This window comes from Loxodonta africana, chromosome 7 (assembly GCF_030014295.1).
Source record: "Loxodonta africana isolate mLoxAfr1 chromosome 7, mLoxAfr1.hap2, whole genome shotgun sequence".
In the NCBI taxonomy this organism is placed as follows: Eukaryota; Metazoa; Chordata; class Mammalia; order Proboscidea; family Elephantidae; genus Loxodonta; species Loxodonta africana.
Genome location: NC_087348.1, coordinates 91,107,769 through 91,127,154, shown reverse-complemented (window position 1 = coordinate 91,127,154; position 19,386 = coordinate 91,107,769). Strand labels below are relative to the sequence as shown.

Here is a 19,386-nt window from a genome sequence, read left to right as displayed (position 1 = left end):
GAGTCACCCAGACAGAACTAGAACTATACCTAGAAAACTTAACAGGCTGTATTTTGAGATATATAGAATCATATTTGTTGATAATTAAATATTTATGTTTGCTAGTTTTTTTTTTTTTTGGTTTTAGCTGGTCTTACTTGCTTTCATGTAAGTTTCCTTTTTATCAGAAGTTCTTGATGACCATCTCAGTGAGAACCTAACTGGTCTTATCCTGAATACCGTGGCTCTTCATTTGTTGTTCAGTGTTTACATTTGCACCTAATATCCCTGTGTAATCAAACATAAAACTTCCCACATTATGTTGTAGTAATGCTTTTCTTCCTATCTCACTTCCCACCAGTGCTACATAATAAACTGATTAAAATCAAGTGAAATCAGTCACTTAAACTGTTTCAGCTTAAGCCTTTCTCTTGTTCAGATCTCGGTAGAACTGCAAAGTTGCATAGCACTTCCATTTTGCCTGAAAGAATGCGTATTTTGCAGTTGTTAGGTGCAGATTCTATATTATAGTCACTAGGTCAGTTTTAGGATACCTGGTGGTATAGTGGTTAAACATTCGGCTGCTAACCAGAAGGTTGGCAGTTTGAACCTACCAGCCTCTCTCCGTGGGAGAAAGACGTGGCAGTCTGCTCCTGTAAAAGATTTACAGGGTTGAAAACCCTATGGGGCAGTTCTGCTCTGTCCCTTAGGGCTGCTGTAAGTTAAATCAACTTGACAGCAATGGGTTTAGGTCAGTTTTGTTAGTCATGTGATTCAAATTTTCTGTGTCCTTAGTGAATTTTTAAATCTCTCTTTGTGATTGTGGCTCTTTGTTTATTCTTGTAGTTCTGTACATTTTTAGTTTGTTATTACGTGTATACAAATTATATATTCTTGGTGAGTTGAACGTTTTGTCATAATTAAGTGTTCTTCCTTATACTCTAGTAATGCTTTTTGCCCTGAAGTTTATTTTTAGGTTAATACCCTTTCTTTTGGTTATTGTTGTTATAGTTTTTTTTTTTTCCCCTATCTTTTTACTTTGAACCTTTTTGTATTCTTCGGTTGAAAGTAATGTTAGTAGATGTTTGCTAACTAGATGTTAGCGAACAACATCTAGTTAGATTTTGTGTTTGTCCAGTCTAACTTTTTTAAAAAAAAAGAGTTGTAGCATTAATATATTTACCTTCAACGTAATTAATTACTTATATATTTGCATTTAGAATAAATCTACCATCTTATTTGTGCTTTCTTTTTGTCCTGGATTTTTTTCTCTATTCTTGGTGTTATTTTGAATTTACAGTTTTAAAAAGAGTGATTATTTAGATTTTTTGTAAGGGAAACAAATGTATACAAATCGTAAGTGTATAGCTTGAATGAGAGAATTTGCAAGTCATATTAACTTTGAATATTTCCATCTTTAAGAAAGTTATTCTTAATGTAAATTAGTAAATGTAGCTTTTTGGTTTTATACCTGTTTCTTGAACTTTATTGTAACTATGTCCCTAAGAGCTATACCCAGCCAAACCAAACCCACTGCCATCGAGTCGATTCTGACTCATAGCGACCCTATCACTTTCATTTTCCCAAGAATGTAGGCTGTTGTGGGCCAAACTCGGGGCCATATTACCTGCCTAAAGTAGTGAATGCTGTCTGGTGAAATTTCTTTCATTGTTTAGTTCACTGAGTTCCAGGCAGGGATAGGTTCTAGACACTGTAGCAATGAACAAGATAAATAAGGTTCCTATTAAAAAAAAAATTTTTTTTTTTTTTTTTTTTTATTCTGTATCTTACATTTCAAGTTTGGAGAGGTAAACTAGTAAATATACATGAATGAGATAGTTTGAGATAGTGGCGGGTTTTTTATCATATTGCCAATTTTTCTTACTTTTCCCATAAGAAAATGTGGATCATGCATTTCCTTACCTTAAATTTCTACACGAGTTTTTAAATAAAGCTCATGCTGATAAAATGAGTCTTATGGTAGTACTTATGTGGAACTTTGCGCTTGACAGTTTTTGAGGGCATGGATTATTTTTGAGTCATCTTCTCTCCTTACAATAGTAACCAATGTATGTTGACTTTGTTATAGGAATAAATTAAGAGCCCTTCTGCTGTCTGAAATATTCATTGAAGCATACTCCTAGGCTGAAAGTAATTTTGAAAGGTAACCTTGTTTCTCTTTTCTTCAGGCAGAGCCTTCTATGATATCAAATTTATAGGCCCATGATGTAACCAGGAAAGAAAGCTTGCACAAAAGGAGGTTACACGAGCAATGGCTCAGAGCCTTAAAAAGCATATCGTATGCTTGGAAATAACTAATAGCCTTCCATGATTGGCATATGAAGTTTATGTTTGGCAAGGGTAGGAGATGAGGCTAGGCTGAAGTTTGACTGTAACGTCCTTGAATGCCTGCTAGAGATAGAGATTTTCAGCGTTGTGTTATGGATACTGGGGATTCCTGTCATGAACTGAGGAAAGATACCTCTGACAGTATGGAGGCTGGACACTTTGCTCAGTGTGTCCTTCTCTTGTTCACCTTCTTGTACGTGTACATGTTTGTTTTCTTCAGTGGACTGTAAACTGCTTTGAGGTCTGCCTTACTCATTTGTTTTTGCATTCCTCAACCTCCTTTTTTCCTTGCATTTAGTAGCTTTGGAATGAAGTGAGAAATAAGTAAATACATCTAAGGATTAAAATACTTGTTTACTTTTTTCTTATCTTTGGTGAGAGAAGCCAATGGAGAGTATTTTTTGTTTTCACTTTGGATGTCCCATTTCATTATTCTGGAAGCTTATACTATAGTTAAATGCCTTTACCATAAATATTATTGTAAATAAATAAAACACCTTTAAAAACAACTTTTGAACCATAGATGCAAAATTACTTATTTCAGCAAGTATTTTATACAGCCAGACTCATTCTCACATTTTTAGATATGATTATGAAAGTGTAGTTGTAGTTGTCTTTTTTTCCTTTTTTTAGCTATAAACCAAAAATACCAAACCTGTTGCCGTCGAGTGAATTCCTACTCAAAGCAACCCTACAGGAAGAAACAAAATATTCAATTTAGGTCTGTAGAGAAAGGCTACTAGATCTATTAAACTTTAACGTTATTGACTAGGTTAGCGACATAGAAGTAACATTAACTTGTTTTAATTGGTTTTTCTCTTTTGCTATAGAATTGCATCACCTAGATGATACATACTTGGGTATGATATTGCATTGGGTTTTGCTCGCAGCTGAGCTTTTCTGCTGTGGTCCCTGGGTACCTTTTTCAGCTGTCTTTGTTACTATGATGGAACAGTGACTACAGGCAGTGTTCTTGGCTTAGCTCATTTATTAAAATCATGGTATTTGATTTCAGTGACTGTTATTATCATAGTACATTAATCTTTTATAGTGGCGTATTTCTGTGGGAAAAAGTTACAAAATATAATTACAGGCAGTCCCCGGGTTAATGATCATTTTAAACTTTTTTTTGAGTTATTATTTTATTGGTTGCTGTAGGGCTTACTGTATACAGTAAAACCTGTGAAAGCCAGAACATGTGTAAGGTGGAAACCTGCCAGAAAGAAAACTCAAATATTTTCCACTAAAACAAACAACAGAAAAGTGATAAGACTGTACCCTGTCAAAGGCAGAAAACTTATAAAACCTGGAAAAACATGGCAGTCTCATTGAATTCTGGCTCTCACAGGTTTCACTGTATATCTTATCAGCTTCTGATTTATACTAACTTAATTTAGTTTTTTTTTTTTAATTCTCATGAGATAATAGAAACATTACTCCTACATAGCTTTATTTCCTTTTCCCCCTTTTTGTGGTGGTATCGTTAGATATTACATCTATAAATGCTGTAAACACAACGATATGTTGTTATAATTGTTACTTTATATAATTTTATACCTTTTAAAGAAGCCGAGAGATGAAAGGAGAGCAAGTATATGTTTATAGCCTTTGTTATATTAACCTTATTTATCATTTCTGGCTCTCTTATTTTATTTCTGTGGATTTCTGTTACTATCGGTAGCCATTGCCTTAGCCCAATACTGCTTTGCCCCCACCCACCTTCTTTGTGCTGCTGTTTATTGACAAATAATGTTACATTTCTAAATTTCATAGGCCCAACAATATGTTATATACATATTGATTTATACTGTTGCCTTTTATATCAGTTAAGAGAAGAAAGGTGAAGAAGTATGCATTTATACTGTTTTTCATAATTATTATCATTAGCTTTACTGGTGCTTTTTGTTTTTTTAATGTGGATTTTAATTACTATCTGGGGTCAGTTACCTTCTACCTGAAGACCTTCCTTCAGTATTTCTTTTTTTAATTTTATTTATTTTGTTGTTGAGAACATAGACAGCAAAACATACACCAATTCAACAGTTTCTACATGTACAATTTAGTGACATTGATATATTCTTCGAGTTGTGCAGCCATTTTCACCCTCCTTTTCTGAGTTGTTCCTCTCCCATTAACATAAACTCACTGCCTCCCCCATCTTTCTAGTTGCTGTTGTTGATTTGATCCCGTGTAAATAGACCTTGTAGGTTGTTTTTTATTGTTGTTTTGTTTAAATAGACCTTGAAAGAGTATAATGCTTAAGGCAGATAATCTTTACTAGTTAAGCTTAACTGGTTTGTAGAAGACATCAGGGGTTATTTTTGGTTTTATAGGATTCTTGGGTTAGTTTTTTTCTGTTGAACACCTTGAATATGTTATTGGTGCCTTCTGGTGTCCATTGTTTCTGATCAACTGTTAGCTGTTAGGTAAGTGATGAGTCATTTTTATCTTACTGTTTTCAAGATTTTCTCGTTGTGTTTGGCTTTCAGCATTTTTATTATCATGTGTCTGTATATCTCTTTGCATTTTTCCTACTAAGAGTTTGTTGAACTACCTGTACATGTAGATTAATGTTTTTCAATTATTCAGATATTTTTTCTGGTCTTTCGTCTCTCTACTCTCCTTTCATTACACGTAAGTTAGTGTGTTTCATGGTGTCCATTTCTCTGAGAGTATGTTCGTTTTTCTTCATTTTTTTCCCTTTGCTCTTTGGATCTCATCATTTCTGTTTATCTTCAAGATTGTACCCTATCTATTTATGGTACTTTTCAACTCCAGAATTTCCATTTGGTTCATTTTTCAAATAATTTCTGTCTACGAATGCGGTATTACCATTTTACCTTCCTTTACTCCTTTACTTATGGTTTCCTTTAGTTCTTTGAACATACGTGTAATGGCTACTTTAAAGTCTTTGCCTCTTAAGTCTGACATCTGGTTGCTCTCCCAGGCAGTTTGTATTGCCTGTTCTTTTTTTCTTAGTATATAGTTAATGCTTTCTTGTTTCTTCGAGTCTTTCATAATTTTTCATTGGACATGGTCATTTTAGATATTAAATTGTAGCCACTGTGGGTACTGGACTCCCACTCTGGGACTTATTTGCTTGTTCCTTGTTTAGTAACTGGCATGATTATTTTAGTGAGGTTTACTCCCTCTTTCCTCTCTGTCCCCCTTCCGTCAACCAGTGTGAAGCCTCTGATGTTGTTCCTCAGGAACTACAGCCTTGAGTATGCCCATAGTTACTCTGGTATGACAGTGGCTTTGTTAGAACTCTCTTTAACTGCCTCTTTCCCTGATCACATGTAGCTGCTGTTGTGTACATTTATACTGCCACATAGGGTTTCCTGGGCTGAAATCCTTATGGTAGATGATCTCCAGGTCTTTTCTCCCATGGAGCCTCAGGTGCGTTCAAACCACAGACCTTCCGGTCAGCATGGCTTGAGTGCTTTTTGTACCAGGAGTGCTCCTTACCTAGCTGTTAAGCTCCACTAGTTGTCACCTGATTGCTCTATTGTTTTCAACAATGCCCTGGGGCACAAATTGCTCCACCGATGATCCAGTCAAATTCAGGCTCTTTTGGAAAGAATAGGTCCAGAGGTCAGTGTTTGAGATTTTTCCTGAGCCCCCGAAGGCTCCTTCTAGCCATCTCTTTTGTCCAAATAGCTAGCCTGCAGTTCAGCCCTTATCTAAAATGAGTTTATTGATTTCCTCCGAATTGCCCTCAGTAACAACTTCCATTGTTTTTGAAAGCTCCTTGGTAACCCTGGTGGCACAGTGGTTAAGTACTATGGCTGCTAACCAAAAGGTCGGCAGTTTGAATCCACCAGGTGCTCCTTGGAAACTCTGTGGGGCAATTCTACCCTGTACTGTAGGGTCACTCTGAGTTGGAATCAACTCAGGTACAGCAGGTTTGGTTTTTTTTTAGGCTTATGATTGGGAGGCAACTCAAGGCGAGAGGGGTTTGATTTTGGTTTTCAGGCTTGAACTTTTTCACATTTTGTCACAAATGAGCTGATCGCTTTATAGGGAGAAAGAAAAAAAAAAAGCCATTGCCACTGAGTCAATAGGGTCCCTAAGGAGCACCTGGTTGATTCCACCTGTCAACCTTTCAGTTAGCAGCTGATCTCTTAACCCCTATGGCACCAGGGTGTTGTTATGTTGTTGTTGTTAGGTGCTGTTGAGTCGGTTTCGACTCATAGTGACCCCATGCACAACAGAACAAAACACTACCTGGTCCTGCACCATCCTTACAATCATTGTTATGCTTGAGCTCATTGTTGTAGCCACTGTGTCAGTCCACCTCAGTGAGAGTCGTCTTTTCTGCCAACCCTGTACTCTGCCAAGCATGATGTCCTCCTCCAGGGACCAATCCCTCCTGACAACATGTCCAAAGTATGTAAGATGCAGACTCACCAACCTTGCGTCTAAGGAACATTCTGGTTGTACTTCTTCCAAAACAGATTTGTTTGTTCTTTTGGCAGTCCATGGATATTCAGTATTCTTCACCAGCACCGCAATTCAAAGGTGTCAGTTCTTCTTCAGTCTTCCTTATTCATTGTCCAGCTTTCCCATGCACGTGATGCAATTGAAAATAACAATGGCTTGGGTCAGGCACACCTTAGTCTTCAAGGTGGCATCTTTGTTCTTCAACACTTTAAAGAGGTCCTTTGCAGCAGATTTACCCAGTGCAGTGCATCTTTTGATTTCTTGACTGCTGCTCCATGGCTGTTGATTGTGGACCCAAGAAAAATGAAATCCTTGGCAACTTCAGTCTTTTCTCCATTTATCGTGTTGTTGCTGATTGGTCCAGTTGTGAGGATTTTTGTTTTCTTTATATTGACATGCGATCCATACTGAAGGCTGTGGTCTTTGACCTTCATTAGTAAGTGCTTCAAGTCCTTTTCACTTTCAGTAAGCAAGGTTGTACCGTCTGCGTAACACGGGTCGTTAATGAGTCTTCCTCCAATCCTGATGCCATGTTCTTCTTCGTATAGTCCAGCTTCTTGGATTATTTGCCCAGCATACAGATTAAATGGGTTTAGTGAAAGGATACAACCCTGACGCACACCTTTCCTGACTTTAAAGTGGCACCAGGGAGAGTACCTTATAAAGTGGAGCAGCCTTACTTCTCACAGTGGTTGTGAACAGCTGTGAGATGAAAAAATGGTCCTCAAAAACGTCTTTGTGCAGTTGTGTAACTGAAGGGTCTTTAATTCAGTTTGTAAAATGAATAGCTTTATTATTTTATGTTCTTTTCTGTCTCATTAAACAGAAAAAGCTCATTAGAAAAAGATCTTTAACTTATCAAACGCAAAGGTATTTATTTCAGCCTTTTGAAGATTTTTTTTAGGATATTCCTCAAAGGTAAGCAATATCGACAGTGCTGATGTGCTAGTGGAATTTGGAACATTTCTCTTGAACAATTTGATTCAATATACCTTCAGATGGTTTAATAAACTTTGGTATTTGTCTTAGGCCAGGGTCTCTAGAGAAGCAGAAAGAGTAAAGTCTATAAATATATATAAAAAAAAATAGAGACTTATATCAAGGAAATGGCTCACACATTTGTAGAGGCAGGAATGTCCCAACTCTGTGGATCAGGATAGTCTTCTCCTGATTCATGTAGCCGCAGGGGCTGGTGAACCCAAGATTGGCAGGTTGGAGAGCAGAGCTGTTGCTCACAGGCTGTGAAGATTGACAAATCCTGTGATGGGCAGGCAAAACTACAAGGCTTCTTCTGGTTTGTGCAGCTGCAGAGGCTGGTGAACCCAAAATTAGCAGTTCGGAAAGCAGGGTTCTCGCTCACAAGCTGTGAAGATGGATGAATCCCAGGATCAGCAGGCAGTACCACAAGGCTTCTTCTGATTCACATAGCCGCAGGGGCTAGCTAACCCAAGATTGGCAGGTCAGAGAGCAGGGCTCTTGCTCACAGGCTGTGAAGATTGACAAATCTCAAGACTGGCAGGCAAGACCGCAGGTAAGCTGCTAGCTCAAACTCCAAGAACTGGAGGTCAGATGAACAGGGGCCAGCTGCAGGATCCAGAGCAGCCAAAAGCCAGAATGTCTGCTTATATTCAGATGCAGGTCATACACCCAAGGAAACTCTCTTTCAACTGATTGGCTACTCACAGCAGATCCTATCATGGGGGTGATCACATATCAGATCTCAATAGGGAAGTGATCACAACATTATACAACTGCTAAAGCACTGATAATCATGGCCCAGTCAAGTTGACACACAATCTTAACCATCACAGTGTTTAAGCATATAATAATGAGTTAATGAATATTGTCTTCTCCAAAGTGACAGTGTCTTGAATCTCCTTCTACAGCCTGTTTTGGAACAAAGCATAAAAATGTCTGGCTACCTACAAATGCGAATGCTAATATGTGTATAACGCTCTTTACCTAAGGGATCTCAGTCTGTTTGAACTGTCTTTAGTGAAGTAAAGGAGCTCTGGTGGCTGCTGACTGAAAGGGTGGTGATTTGAACCCCCCAGCTGCTCCATGGGAGAAAGATGTAGCAGTCTACTTGAATAAAGGTTTACAGCCTTGGAAACCCTATGGGGCAGTTCTACTCTGTCCTACAGGGTTGCTGTGAGTTGAAATTGGGCAATGGGTTTGATTTTTGGGTTTTAGTAAAATGTAGAACCACCTTATTATTTTTTGCTGTCTAAAATCTTCCACATTGCATTAATCCTATCCCAAAGCTACTTTTCCCTGTTGCTAGCAAAATCTGCTACCAGGTCCTTCTTCCTAATCTTAGTCTATAAGCTCAGCTGAAAGCTGTCCTCCATGGATGACCCTGCTGGTATCGGAATACCGTTGGCATAGCTTCCAGCATCACAGCAACACGTGAGCCCCCACAGTATGACAGACTGACATACTTACATACTTTGGACATTTATTGTCAGAAGGGAGTCAGCCCCTGGAGAAGGACATCATGCTTGGCAAAGTGGGTCAGTGGAAAAAAGGAAGACCCTCAATGAGGTGGATTGACACAGTGGCTGCAACAGTGAGCTCAATCAAGCATAGCAACAATTGTAAGGATGGTGCAGGATTGGGCAGTGTTTCGTTCTGTTGTGCACAGGGTCGCTCTGAGTCAGAACTGACTCGTTGGCACCTAACAACAAAGCAAAATCCAATGCTTTTCTTAAACAGGAATTGGCAGAAGAGAGATCTCTACCTTACTAATTTTGGAAAGGTTGAGGGTTAGGATGAAAGCATGTATTACCTAAAACTTCTGGTAATCAGAACAGTATCAGCGTTGTGGAAATATTTGCTTGGGAATAAAATGTCATAATTACACGTTGGGAAAACTATGTAGCTACAAAACATCTTTTTTAAATCTCTGTTTTCTTTTAATATCCTTAAGTGTGCCAGTGTGGAAGAAAAGAGAATTGTCTGTTCTCTGGCCCTCTTTGGGGGTATAAATAGAGGAGTAGGGTTTTGGTCTCACAGGCATAGAGAGGTTACTCAACTACCTAGAGATTTTTGTCTATTTCTAGACTCTCTTCTGTTCCCTGGATCTGTTTTTCTGTCTTCAAACCAGTGCAACACTATTTGGATTATTGTAGCTTTATGATGAATTTTGAGGCTGGATACTGTAGTTCCATCAAATTTATTAATCTTTTCAAAGATTTTAAAAAACTGTTCTAGATCCTTTCTATTTCCATATGAACTTCAGAATCAACTTGTCAATTTCTGTTTTAAAGAAGGCTATTGGGGTTATGATTTGGATTGTGTTGAATGTATTATTTCAAGAAAATTGACATATTAATAATAGTGATTCTTCCTAACCATGTGTATATCTCCCCATTTATTTAAATTCTCATCAGTTTCTCTCAGCAGAATGCTTTGTAGTTTCCAATGTAGAGGTGTTACACATCTTGTTAAATTTACTTTTTTTTTTTACACTATATAGATAAGGATTTAGTTTTTCCACAATAGTGAGTTTGCTCACTTTTAACCATTCTTTTGTAATTTCCTAACTTAACCTTTTTAAATTTGTGTCTCATCAGCAAATCTCTTAATTCACTTGACTCTAGGATTCCTTTTCCTGCTGTTGAGTGAAATTTAGAAATGTGCTGCTCCTTTCTTTTGGAATGTCTTTTAGTAGAGGGAGGCGGCTTTTCCTTGGGGAGTCAAAGAGTGATATTCATAGAGGATACATTTTATGAAGAAACCAGTTCTAATTCTTTGGAAAATTAATTGTATAATGCATTAGTCATAATACTTAGGAAGAATAAAAATTTTGCATTCTATTTGCATGGCCTTTCATAGTATCCTATATATGTGGAGTTTTAAAAACCTTTATTTTCCAATTGTTTGCTTCTTGTTTATAGAGATTCAATTGATTTTTGTATGCTGAGTCCTTGCTGAACTTATTAGTCATAGTAAACGTTTTTAAATTAGCTTTTTAGTGTATTTCTATATCTAAACAATCATGTTTACGGGAATTATCTGTGAATAGAACAGTTTGCCTTTTATTTCTTTTTTTTTAATCAATATTGCACTGGCTAAGATCTTACACCAGTACCATGCTGAATAGAAGTGGTAGGATTGGACATCTTGCCTTTTTTCTAGGCTTAGGAGGAAAGTATTTTAGAGTTTCACTGTTATGTGTGATGTTAGCTGTAGGTTATATACACGTGTTGTTTTTCACATTGAGGAAGTTTCTTTCTATTCCTGGTTTGCTAGTTTCCTTAGAATTTTCGTCATGAATTCATGTCAAATTGTGTCACTTTATCTATAGTGAGATGATCATGTGGATTTTCGTCTTCTGTTAATAGTCTGGATTTCATTGATTATTTTGTATAGTTAAACCTTTTATTCCTGGGATAAACCCCATCTGGTTATGAGGATTTTTCTTTTTTTTTTAACAGCTGAATTTGATTTGTTAATATTTTGCTAAGAAATTTTGAGTGTGTCTTTATGAGAGTTATTAGTCTATAATTTTCCTTTCTTGTAATGTCTTTGTCAAGTTTTAACATTGTGGTTATACTGGTTCCATGCCATGAATTGGAAAATATTTTTTCTCTTTTTTCTAAAAAGGTTTGTGTAAAATTGTTCTTATTACTTAAATCTTTGATTAGAATTCAGTAGTGAAACAATGTGGGCCTGTAGTTTTCTTGGTGAGAATTCTTTATATTCTTATACTTTTAAACTTATTTGTTTCTTCGTACTTAATGTGTGTCTCCTATAGAGAGCAAATAGTTGTGTTTGTTTTTTTTTATCCAGCCTGACAGTCTCTTTCAACTGGAATTTTTAGATCTACTTTGTATATACTGTACATATTGATATGGCTGGATTTGGGTCTGCCATTTGCTATTTACTTTTTATTTGTCTCATCTAGTTTTTGTTCTTGTTTTGGTATTCAGTTTTGATCCCTCTGTTGACTCTTTATTCCTTTTTGCATTAGTGATTGCCAGGGCTTATCTCTGACAGGTATGTGTCGTTAATCTCTAATAGTCTATACTGTACTACTCATGTAAAATACAGAAACATTGCAACAGTATAGTTGCATTTACCTCCCAGTGTCATGTTATATTTGTAATATATTTACATGTTTGTGTTATAAATCTTATAGTATTATAATTTTTACTTTAAAATTTTGTTTTTTAAAGAAATTAAAAGAAAAATATGTAATCTTTTATTTTTATCCTCATATTTACTACCTAGGATTATTATATGTTGTCATTTTACTTCATCCTGAAGAAATTCTTCAAGCATTTTTATAGTACAGGTCTTCTGACAATGAATTCTCTCACTTCTGTTTATTTGCAAGTATCTTTATTTCATCCTCATTTTGTAAGGTTAGTTTCATGGGATTTAGGATTTTGGGGTTGAACTTTTTTTTTTTCTTTCTGTGATTTAAAGATGTCATTTCATTGTCTTCTGTTCCCATTTACCCTGTGGAGAAGTTAGTAAAAATTTTTATCTACCCCTTCCTTTCTCCTCCCCTTTTGCTCCTCAGGTGTAATGTGTTTTCCCTGGCTGTTTTCAAGGTTTTCTCTTTATCATTGGATTTCAGCAGTTTGCCAAGGTGTGATTTGCTTTATATGTATCTTGCTTGGAGTTTGTTGCGTTTCCTGAATCAGCGAGTTCTTGTCTTTGACCATACTTCGGATGTTTTGGGCTATTATTTCTACAAATATTTTTCCCTATTCTCTTTTATCCTGCAATTATACATAGGTTAGACTACTTGATATTCTACTATAGGTAACTAAGACTCTGTTCATTTTTCTTTAATAATTTTTCTCTTCAAATTTGTAATTTCTGTTGATACGTATTCAGGTGCACTGCTTGTTTTGCTACCCCCAATCTTCTGATAAGTCTAAACAGTTATTTTTTCTTATCAGTTATTGTACTCAGAGTTTCCATTTGGTTCTTTTTATCTCATTCTGTTTTTCTGCTGAGATTTTTGTTCATTTCTTATGTGTTTATCTTCCTTTAAGTCTTAAAAAAAAAAACAACCAAACCCAGTGCCGTCGAGTCGATTCCAAGTGATAGCAACCATATAGTACAGAGTAGAACTGCTCCATAGAGTTTCCAAGGAGTGCCTGGTGGATTTGAACTGCTGACCTTTTTGTTAGCAGCTGTAGCACTTAACCACTGCGCCACCAGGGTTTCCCCTTTAAGTCTTGGAACATATTTATAGTGGTTTCTTTTAATCTTTGCTAACTGCATTCAGAGGGTCATCTCAGAACCTGTTTTTATTGATTACTTTTTTCCTTAAGTATTAATTACACGTTTCGTCTTCTTCCCATGTCTAATAATTTTTGACTGTATGCTGCATGTAATGAAGACCACATATAGAGAGATTTTGCTGTTCCTCCAAAGGGTAATTTTTGTCTTAGAAGGCAGTTGAGTTGGCTGAATTTAAACTCTTAAATTTAAACTCCCCTGTGGTGGGCAGTGGAAACCCTGGTGGCATAGTGGTTAAGTGCTACGGCTATTAACCAAAAGGTTGGCAGTTCGAATCCACCAGGCACTCCTTGGAAACTCTGTGGGGTGCTTCTACTCTGTCCTGTAGGGTTGCTATGAGTCGGCATCGACTTGACAGCAACAGGTTTTTTTTTTTTTGGTGGTGGGCAGCAACTAAAATCTCTGCTCAGTTCTTCCAACATACAGTGCTGCTTTTTTGCTTGGCCTTTTGTAAATTGGGGATGTTTGTATAATTGTTTGTTTTTGTTTGTCTTGTTTTTTCATAGCTCTTCAACTCTTACCACATCTTCCACTGGTTCATTCCGATTGACCCTCTGCTGAGAATTTTCCTTTCCATCCCAGATATACTGAATTAGAATTTACATTTTAACAAGATTTCCTAGTGGTTCTTATGTAAACCTGAGGGACTATAAGAATCACCTGGAGATCTTGTTATACTGTAGATTCTGATTCAGTATATCTAGGGGTAGAAAAGCAAATTCTCAGCAGGGGGCTGAACTGAACTGATTCAGTACTCTGCTCTTAACTAAATAAATATTCTTCTTTTTTAAAAACAAACCAATTTATATTCTCACAGTTTAGGAGGCTGCTGTTGTTGTTAGGTGTTGTCGAATCAGTCAACAGAGTGAAACGCTGCTTGATCCTGCGCCATTCTTAAAATTGTTGTTATGCTTCAGCTCATTGTTGCAGCCCTCCATCTCATTGAGGGTCTTCCCCTTTTTCGCTGCCCTCTACTTTACCAAGCATAATGTCCTCCAGGGACTGATCCCTCCTGATAACAGGTCCAAAGTGTGTGAGACGCAGTTTCGCCATCCTTGCATCTAAGGAACATTCTGGTTATACTTCTTCCAAGACAGATTTGTTCATCCTTTTGGCAGTCCATGGTACATTCAGTATTCTTCACCAATACCACAGTTAAAAGGCATCAATTCTTCGGTATTTCTTAGTCATTATCCAGCTGTTGCATGCATATGAGGCGATCGAAAACACCTTGGCTTTGGTCAGGCACACCTTACTCTTCAAGGTGATATCTTTGCTTTTGAACACTTTAAAGAGGTCTTTTACAGCAGATTTGCCCAATGCAATGCATCTTTTGATTTCTTGACTGCTGCTTCCATGGGTGTTGATAGTAGATCCAAGTAAAACGAAATCCTTCACAACTTCAATCTTTTCTCCGTTTATCATGATGTTCTGTTTATTGGTCGAGTTGTGAGGATTTTTGATTTCTTTATGTTGAGATGTAATCCATACTGATGTCTGTGGTCTTTGATCTTCATCTGTAAATACTTCAAGTCCTCTTTACTTTTCAGCAAACAAGGTTGTGTCATCTGCATAATGCAGATTGTTAATGAGTCTTCCTCCAATCCTGATGTCCTGTTTTTCTTCATATACTCCAGCTTCTCGGATTACTTGCTCAGCATACAGATTGAATAGGTGTGGTGAAAGGATACAACTCTTAACGCACACCTTTCCTGACTTTAAACCACTCAGTATTCCCTTGTTCTGTTTGAGCGACTGCCTCTTGATCCATGTACAGGTTCTTCATGAGTAAAATTAAGTATTCTGGAGTTGCCATTCTTTGCAATGTTATCCATAATTTGTTATGATCCAGTCAAATGCCTTTGCATAGTCAGTAAAACAAAGGCAAACATCTTTCTGGTATTCTCTGCTTTCATCCAGGATCCATCTCACAGCAGCAGTGATGTCCTTGGTTCCATGGCCTCTTCTGAATCCAAATGAATTTCTGGCAGTTCCCTGTGGACATACTGCTGCAGCAGCTTTTGAATGATCTTAAGCAAAATTTTGCTTGCATGTGATACTAATGATATTGTTCGATAATTTTCACATTCGGTTGGATCACCTTTCTTGGGAACAGGCATAAATATGGATCTCTTCCAGTAGCTGGTAGACAGCGAGTAGCTGTCTTCCAAATTTCTTGGCATAGACGAGTGAGCACTTCTACCACTGCATCCGTTTGTTGAAACATCTCATTTGGTGTTCCATCAGTTCCTGGAGCCTTGTTTTTCGCCAGAGCCTTCAGTGCAGCTTGGACTTCTTCCTTTAGTACCATCGGTTCTTGATCATATGCTACCCCCTGAAATGGTAGAATGTTGACCAATTTTTTTGATGCTTCCCTCCTCATTTAATATTTTCCCCATAGAATCCTTCACTATTGCACCCTGAGGCTTGAATTTTTTCTTCAGTTCTTTCAGTTTGAGAAATGCCAAGCGTGTTCTTCCCTTTTGGTTTTCTATATCCAGGTCTTTGCACATGTCATTGTAATACTTTACTTTGTCTTCTTGAGCCACCCTTTGAAATCTTCTGTTCAGCTGTTCTACTTTATCAATTTTTCCTTGTGCTTTAGCTACTCTGTGTTCAAGAGCAAGTTTTGGAGTTTGTCCTTACATTTGTTTTGGCATTTTCTTTCTTTCCTGTCTTTAATGACCTCTTGCTTTCTTCATGTATGATGTCCTTGATGTCATTCCATAACTTGACTGGTCTTCGGTTGTTAGTGACCAAAACGTCATATCTCTCCTTGAGATGTTCTCCAGATTCAGGTGGGATATACTCAAGGTCATATTTTGGTTCTCGTGGACTTGTTTTAATTATCTTCAGCTTGAACTTGTATATGCGCAGTTGATGGTCTTTTGAAGCAGTTGGCCCCTGGCCTTGTTCTTATGATGATATTGAGCTTTTTTATTGTCTCCTTCCTCAGCTGTACTCAATTCGATTCCTGTGTTTTCCATCCAGTGAAGCCTACATGTATAGTTACTGTTGTTAAAAAAAGGTATTTGCGGTGAGTAAGTTGTTGGTCTTGCAAAATTCTATCATGTGATCTCCAGCATCATTTCTGTCACCAATGCTGTATTTTCCAACCATCGACCCTTCTTGATTTTATAACTTTCCCATTCTGATCACCAGTAATTATCAGTGCGCCCTGATTGCATGTTCAGTCAATTTTAAACTGCAGACGCTGGTAAAAATCTTGAATTTCTTCATCTTTGACCTTAGTGGTGAGTGTGTAAATTTGAATAATAGTAGTAGTAACTCATTTTCCTTGTCGGCATATGGATGTTACCCTATCACTGACAGTGTTGTACTTCAGGATAGATCTTGAAATGTTCTTTTTGACGATGAATGCAGCGCCATTCCTCTTCAATTTGTCATTCCCAGCATAGTAGACCATACGCTTGTCTGATTCAGAATGGCCCATACCAGTCCATTTCAGCTCACTAATGCATAGGATATCGATGTTTATGCACTCCATTTCCTTTCTGACGATTTTCAATTTTCCTAGATTCATACTGCATGTGTTCCATGTTCTGATTATTAATGGATGTTTTCAGCTGTTTCTTCTCATTTTGAGTCATGCCACATCAGCAAATGAAGGTCCAGAAAGCTTGACTCTGTCCACATCTTTAAGGTCGACTCTACTTTAAGGAGGCAGTCTTCCCCAGTTGTCTTTTGAGTGCTTTCTGACCTGAGTGGCTCATCTTCTGGCACCGTATCAGACAGTGTTCCGCTGCTATTCGTAAGGTTTTCACTGGCTGATTCTTCTCAGAAATAGACCACCAGATCCTTCTTCCTAGTCTGTCTTAGTCTGGAAGCTCAGCTGAAACCTGTCTGCCATGATGACCCTGTTGGTGTTTGAATACTGGTTGTATAGCTTCCGGCATCACAGTAACGTGCAAGCCCCCACAGTACGACAAACTGACAGACACGTAGCAAGTTAAAGGTTCAAATTTAGAGCACTGACTTCTAGGGGAAGGCTTTCTGTCTTTTTGGCTCTGGGGCATGGCCTTGTCTCTTCAGCTTCCATTTCATGGTTCCTTGGGAGATCCCATGTGGCGTGTTATCTATCTTCCACCGTCTGTACTTGCTTCTCTATGCCTAGTCTGTTTGTTTTATATCTTGAAGTTGATTGGATTAAGACATACCCTACACTGATGGCCTCATTAACACAACAAAGAAAACCCTCTTCCCAAATGGGATTACATCTACAAGTTTAGCGGTTAGGATTTACAACAGATATTTTTGGGGGACACAATTCAGTCCACAACAAACTTCTTTCCTAATTCTCCCCTGTCAACAGCCCTGTTGAGTCTGAGAGTGCATCTCGTTTCTTGGAGAGGCTTGACACCAATTCCAAAAGGATAATGCAGATTCTCAAGCATATTCCTTTTGAAACATCCCTATGATTTATATTTTCTATATTATACGATGCACCTATAGGTGCTAAAAGTTGATAGAAATACAGCATAACAGTTAAGAACTTGGGACAGATGTGTATTATGAACCCTGCTTTGCTTCTTATCAGTGATGTAATACAGACATAAGACAAGTGTATTTAATAATATGTGTAAATTTCAATAATTAGAGTGCCTGCCTTACAGTGCAGTTGTTCAGTAACTTTTATCCCTGGGTCATGGCTGGGCCCATTTAGACTGTATTGAACACGTCTAGTCCTTTCTTGGAAACCCTGGTGGTGTAGTGGTTAAGTGCTACTACGGCTGCTAACCAAAAGGCTGGCAGTTCGAACCCACCAGGTGCTCCTTGGAAACTCTGTGGGGCGTTCTGCTCTGTCCTATAGGGTCGCTATGAGTCAGAATCGACTTGATGGCAGTGGGTTTGGTTTTTGGTTTTAGTCCTTTCTTTATGTGATGTTGTTAGCCGCTGTTGAGTTGTCTCCAGCTCATGGTGACCTCATGAACGATAGAATCAGATTGTTATCATCCACAGGGTTTTCATTGCTGATTTTTGGAAGTAGATTGTCAGGCCTTTCTTCGTAGTAAATGTTCTTTACCTGTGCTCTTAATTTGAGAGATTTTGTCTGTTATTAAAGAAAGACATGTAACAAACTCAAGGCTAAATGGCTTTTAATTATTATTAGTGGATCCATTGCAGATATTATGGTAGATATTTCACATTTAGTTTAATTGCAGTTCTCTGTAGAAGAGTTGTGTGAGAACCCAAAGAATTGTGTGAAAACCCAATTAACTAAATGTCTTTTTTCATTTTCATTTCAGTTGGAAAGACATCCTTGATCACCAGATTCATGTATGACAGTTTTGACAACACCTATCAGGTATTTTGTCTTGCCTACCTTATTAGTTGTGTCTATTTTGTGTTACAAGTTATATTTAAGAAATTTTAAAAAAACTCATTATTTTCTTGCGCTTATGACTATAAAAGCCGTTTTTGTAACCTGTAAAATGCTACATAAAATTTAGATGTTCTCAACTTTTTCATTTGAATACTTTGTCTTGTATTCCAAAGTTTATTAAAAATTATCTCTGATGCCATCTGGGATGAAAGTAGCAATGATTGCAGATATTTTCTTTTAATGGTTTCTTTTAAGTATAGGTTCTGTGATATTTTTGTCTGAAGTTGAACTCAAGAGTGAGTAATGAAATTAAAAATCAATAACAGAAAGAAATTTGGGAAATTCACAAATATGTGGCAATTAACATGCTCCTAAATAATCCTGAGTCAAATAAGAAATCACAAGGGAAATCATTAAATACTGTGAAACAAATGAAAATGAAAACACAACATACCACAGCTATGGGATGCAGCTGAAGCAGTGTTAGAAGGAAATTTACAGCAGTAAATTTCTATAATAAAAAAGAAGAAAGACCTCAAATCAGTAACCTAACCTTCCACCTTAAGAAAGTAGAAAAAGAAGAGTAAATTAAACCGAAGGGCATGCAGAAGGAAGGAACCCAAAAGATTAAAAAAAAAAAAAACCTTTGCCAGGGAGTTGATTCCAACTCACGGCTACCCTATAAGGGTTAGAGGGTAAATACATGAAATATTGGTGTTACAGGTGCTGTCGTGAATTGAATTGTGTCCCCCAAAATATATGTCAACTTGGCTAGGCCATGATTCCCAGTATTCTGTGATTGTCCACCATTTTGTCATCTGATGCGATTTTCCTGTGTGTTGTAAATCCTGTCTCTGTGTTGTTAATGAGATGGAATTAACAGCAGTTATGTTAACGAGGTAGGACTCAATCTACAAGATTAGGTTGTGTCTTAAGCCAATCTCTTTTTTTTAATAGAAAAAATTTTTTTATTTTCACTCTATTTACTTTTGTGTGGTCTGAGTCTTATG

At 37.3% G+C, this 19,386-nt stretch overlaps 1 protein-coding gene across 2 annotated transcripts in view; it reads left to right on the top strand.

Annotated features, from left to right (window-relative positions):
* RAB6A (RAB6A, member RAS oncogene family) overlaps window positions 1-19,386 on the top strand; it is a 68,976-nt gene that overhangs the window by 16,813 nt on the left and 32,777 nt on the right. For both annotated transcript variants that reach the window (XM_064288681.1, XM_064288679.1), the window contains exon 2: window positions 18,300-18,358. In XM_064288681.1, coding sequence (XP_064144751.1) covers window positions 18,300-18,358 — 59 coding nt within the window. The remainder of the gene's footprint in view (window positions 1-18,299; window positions 18,359-19,386) is intronic.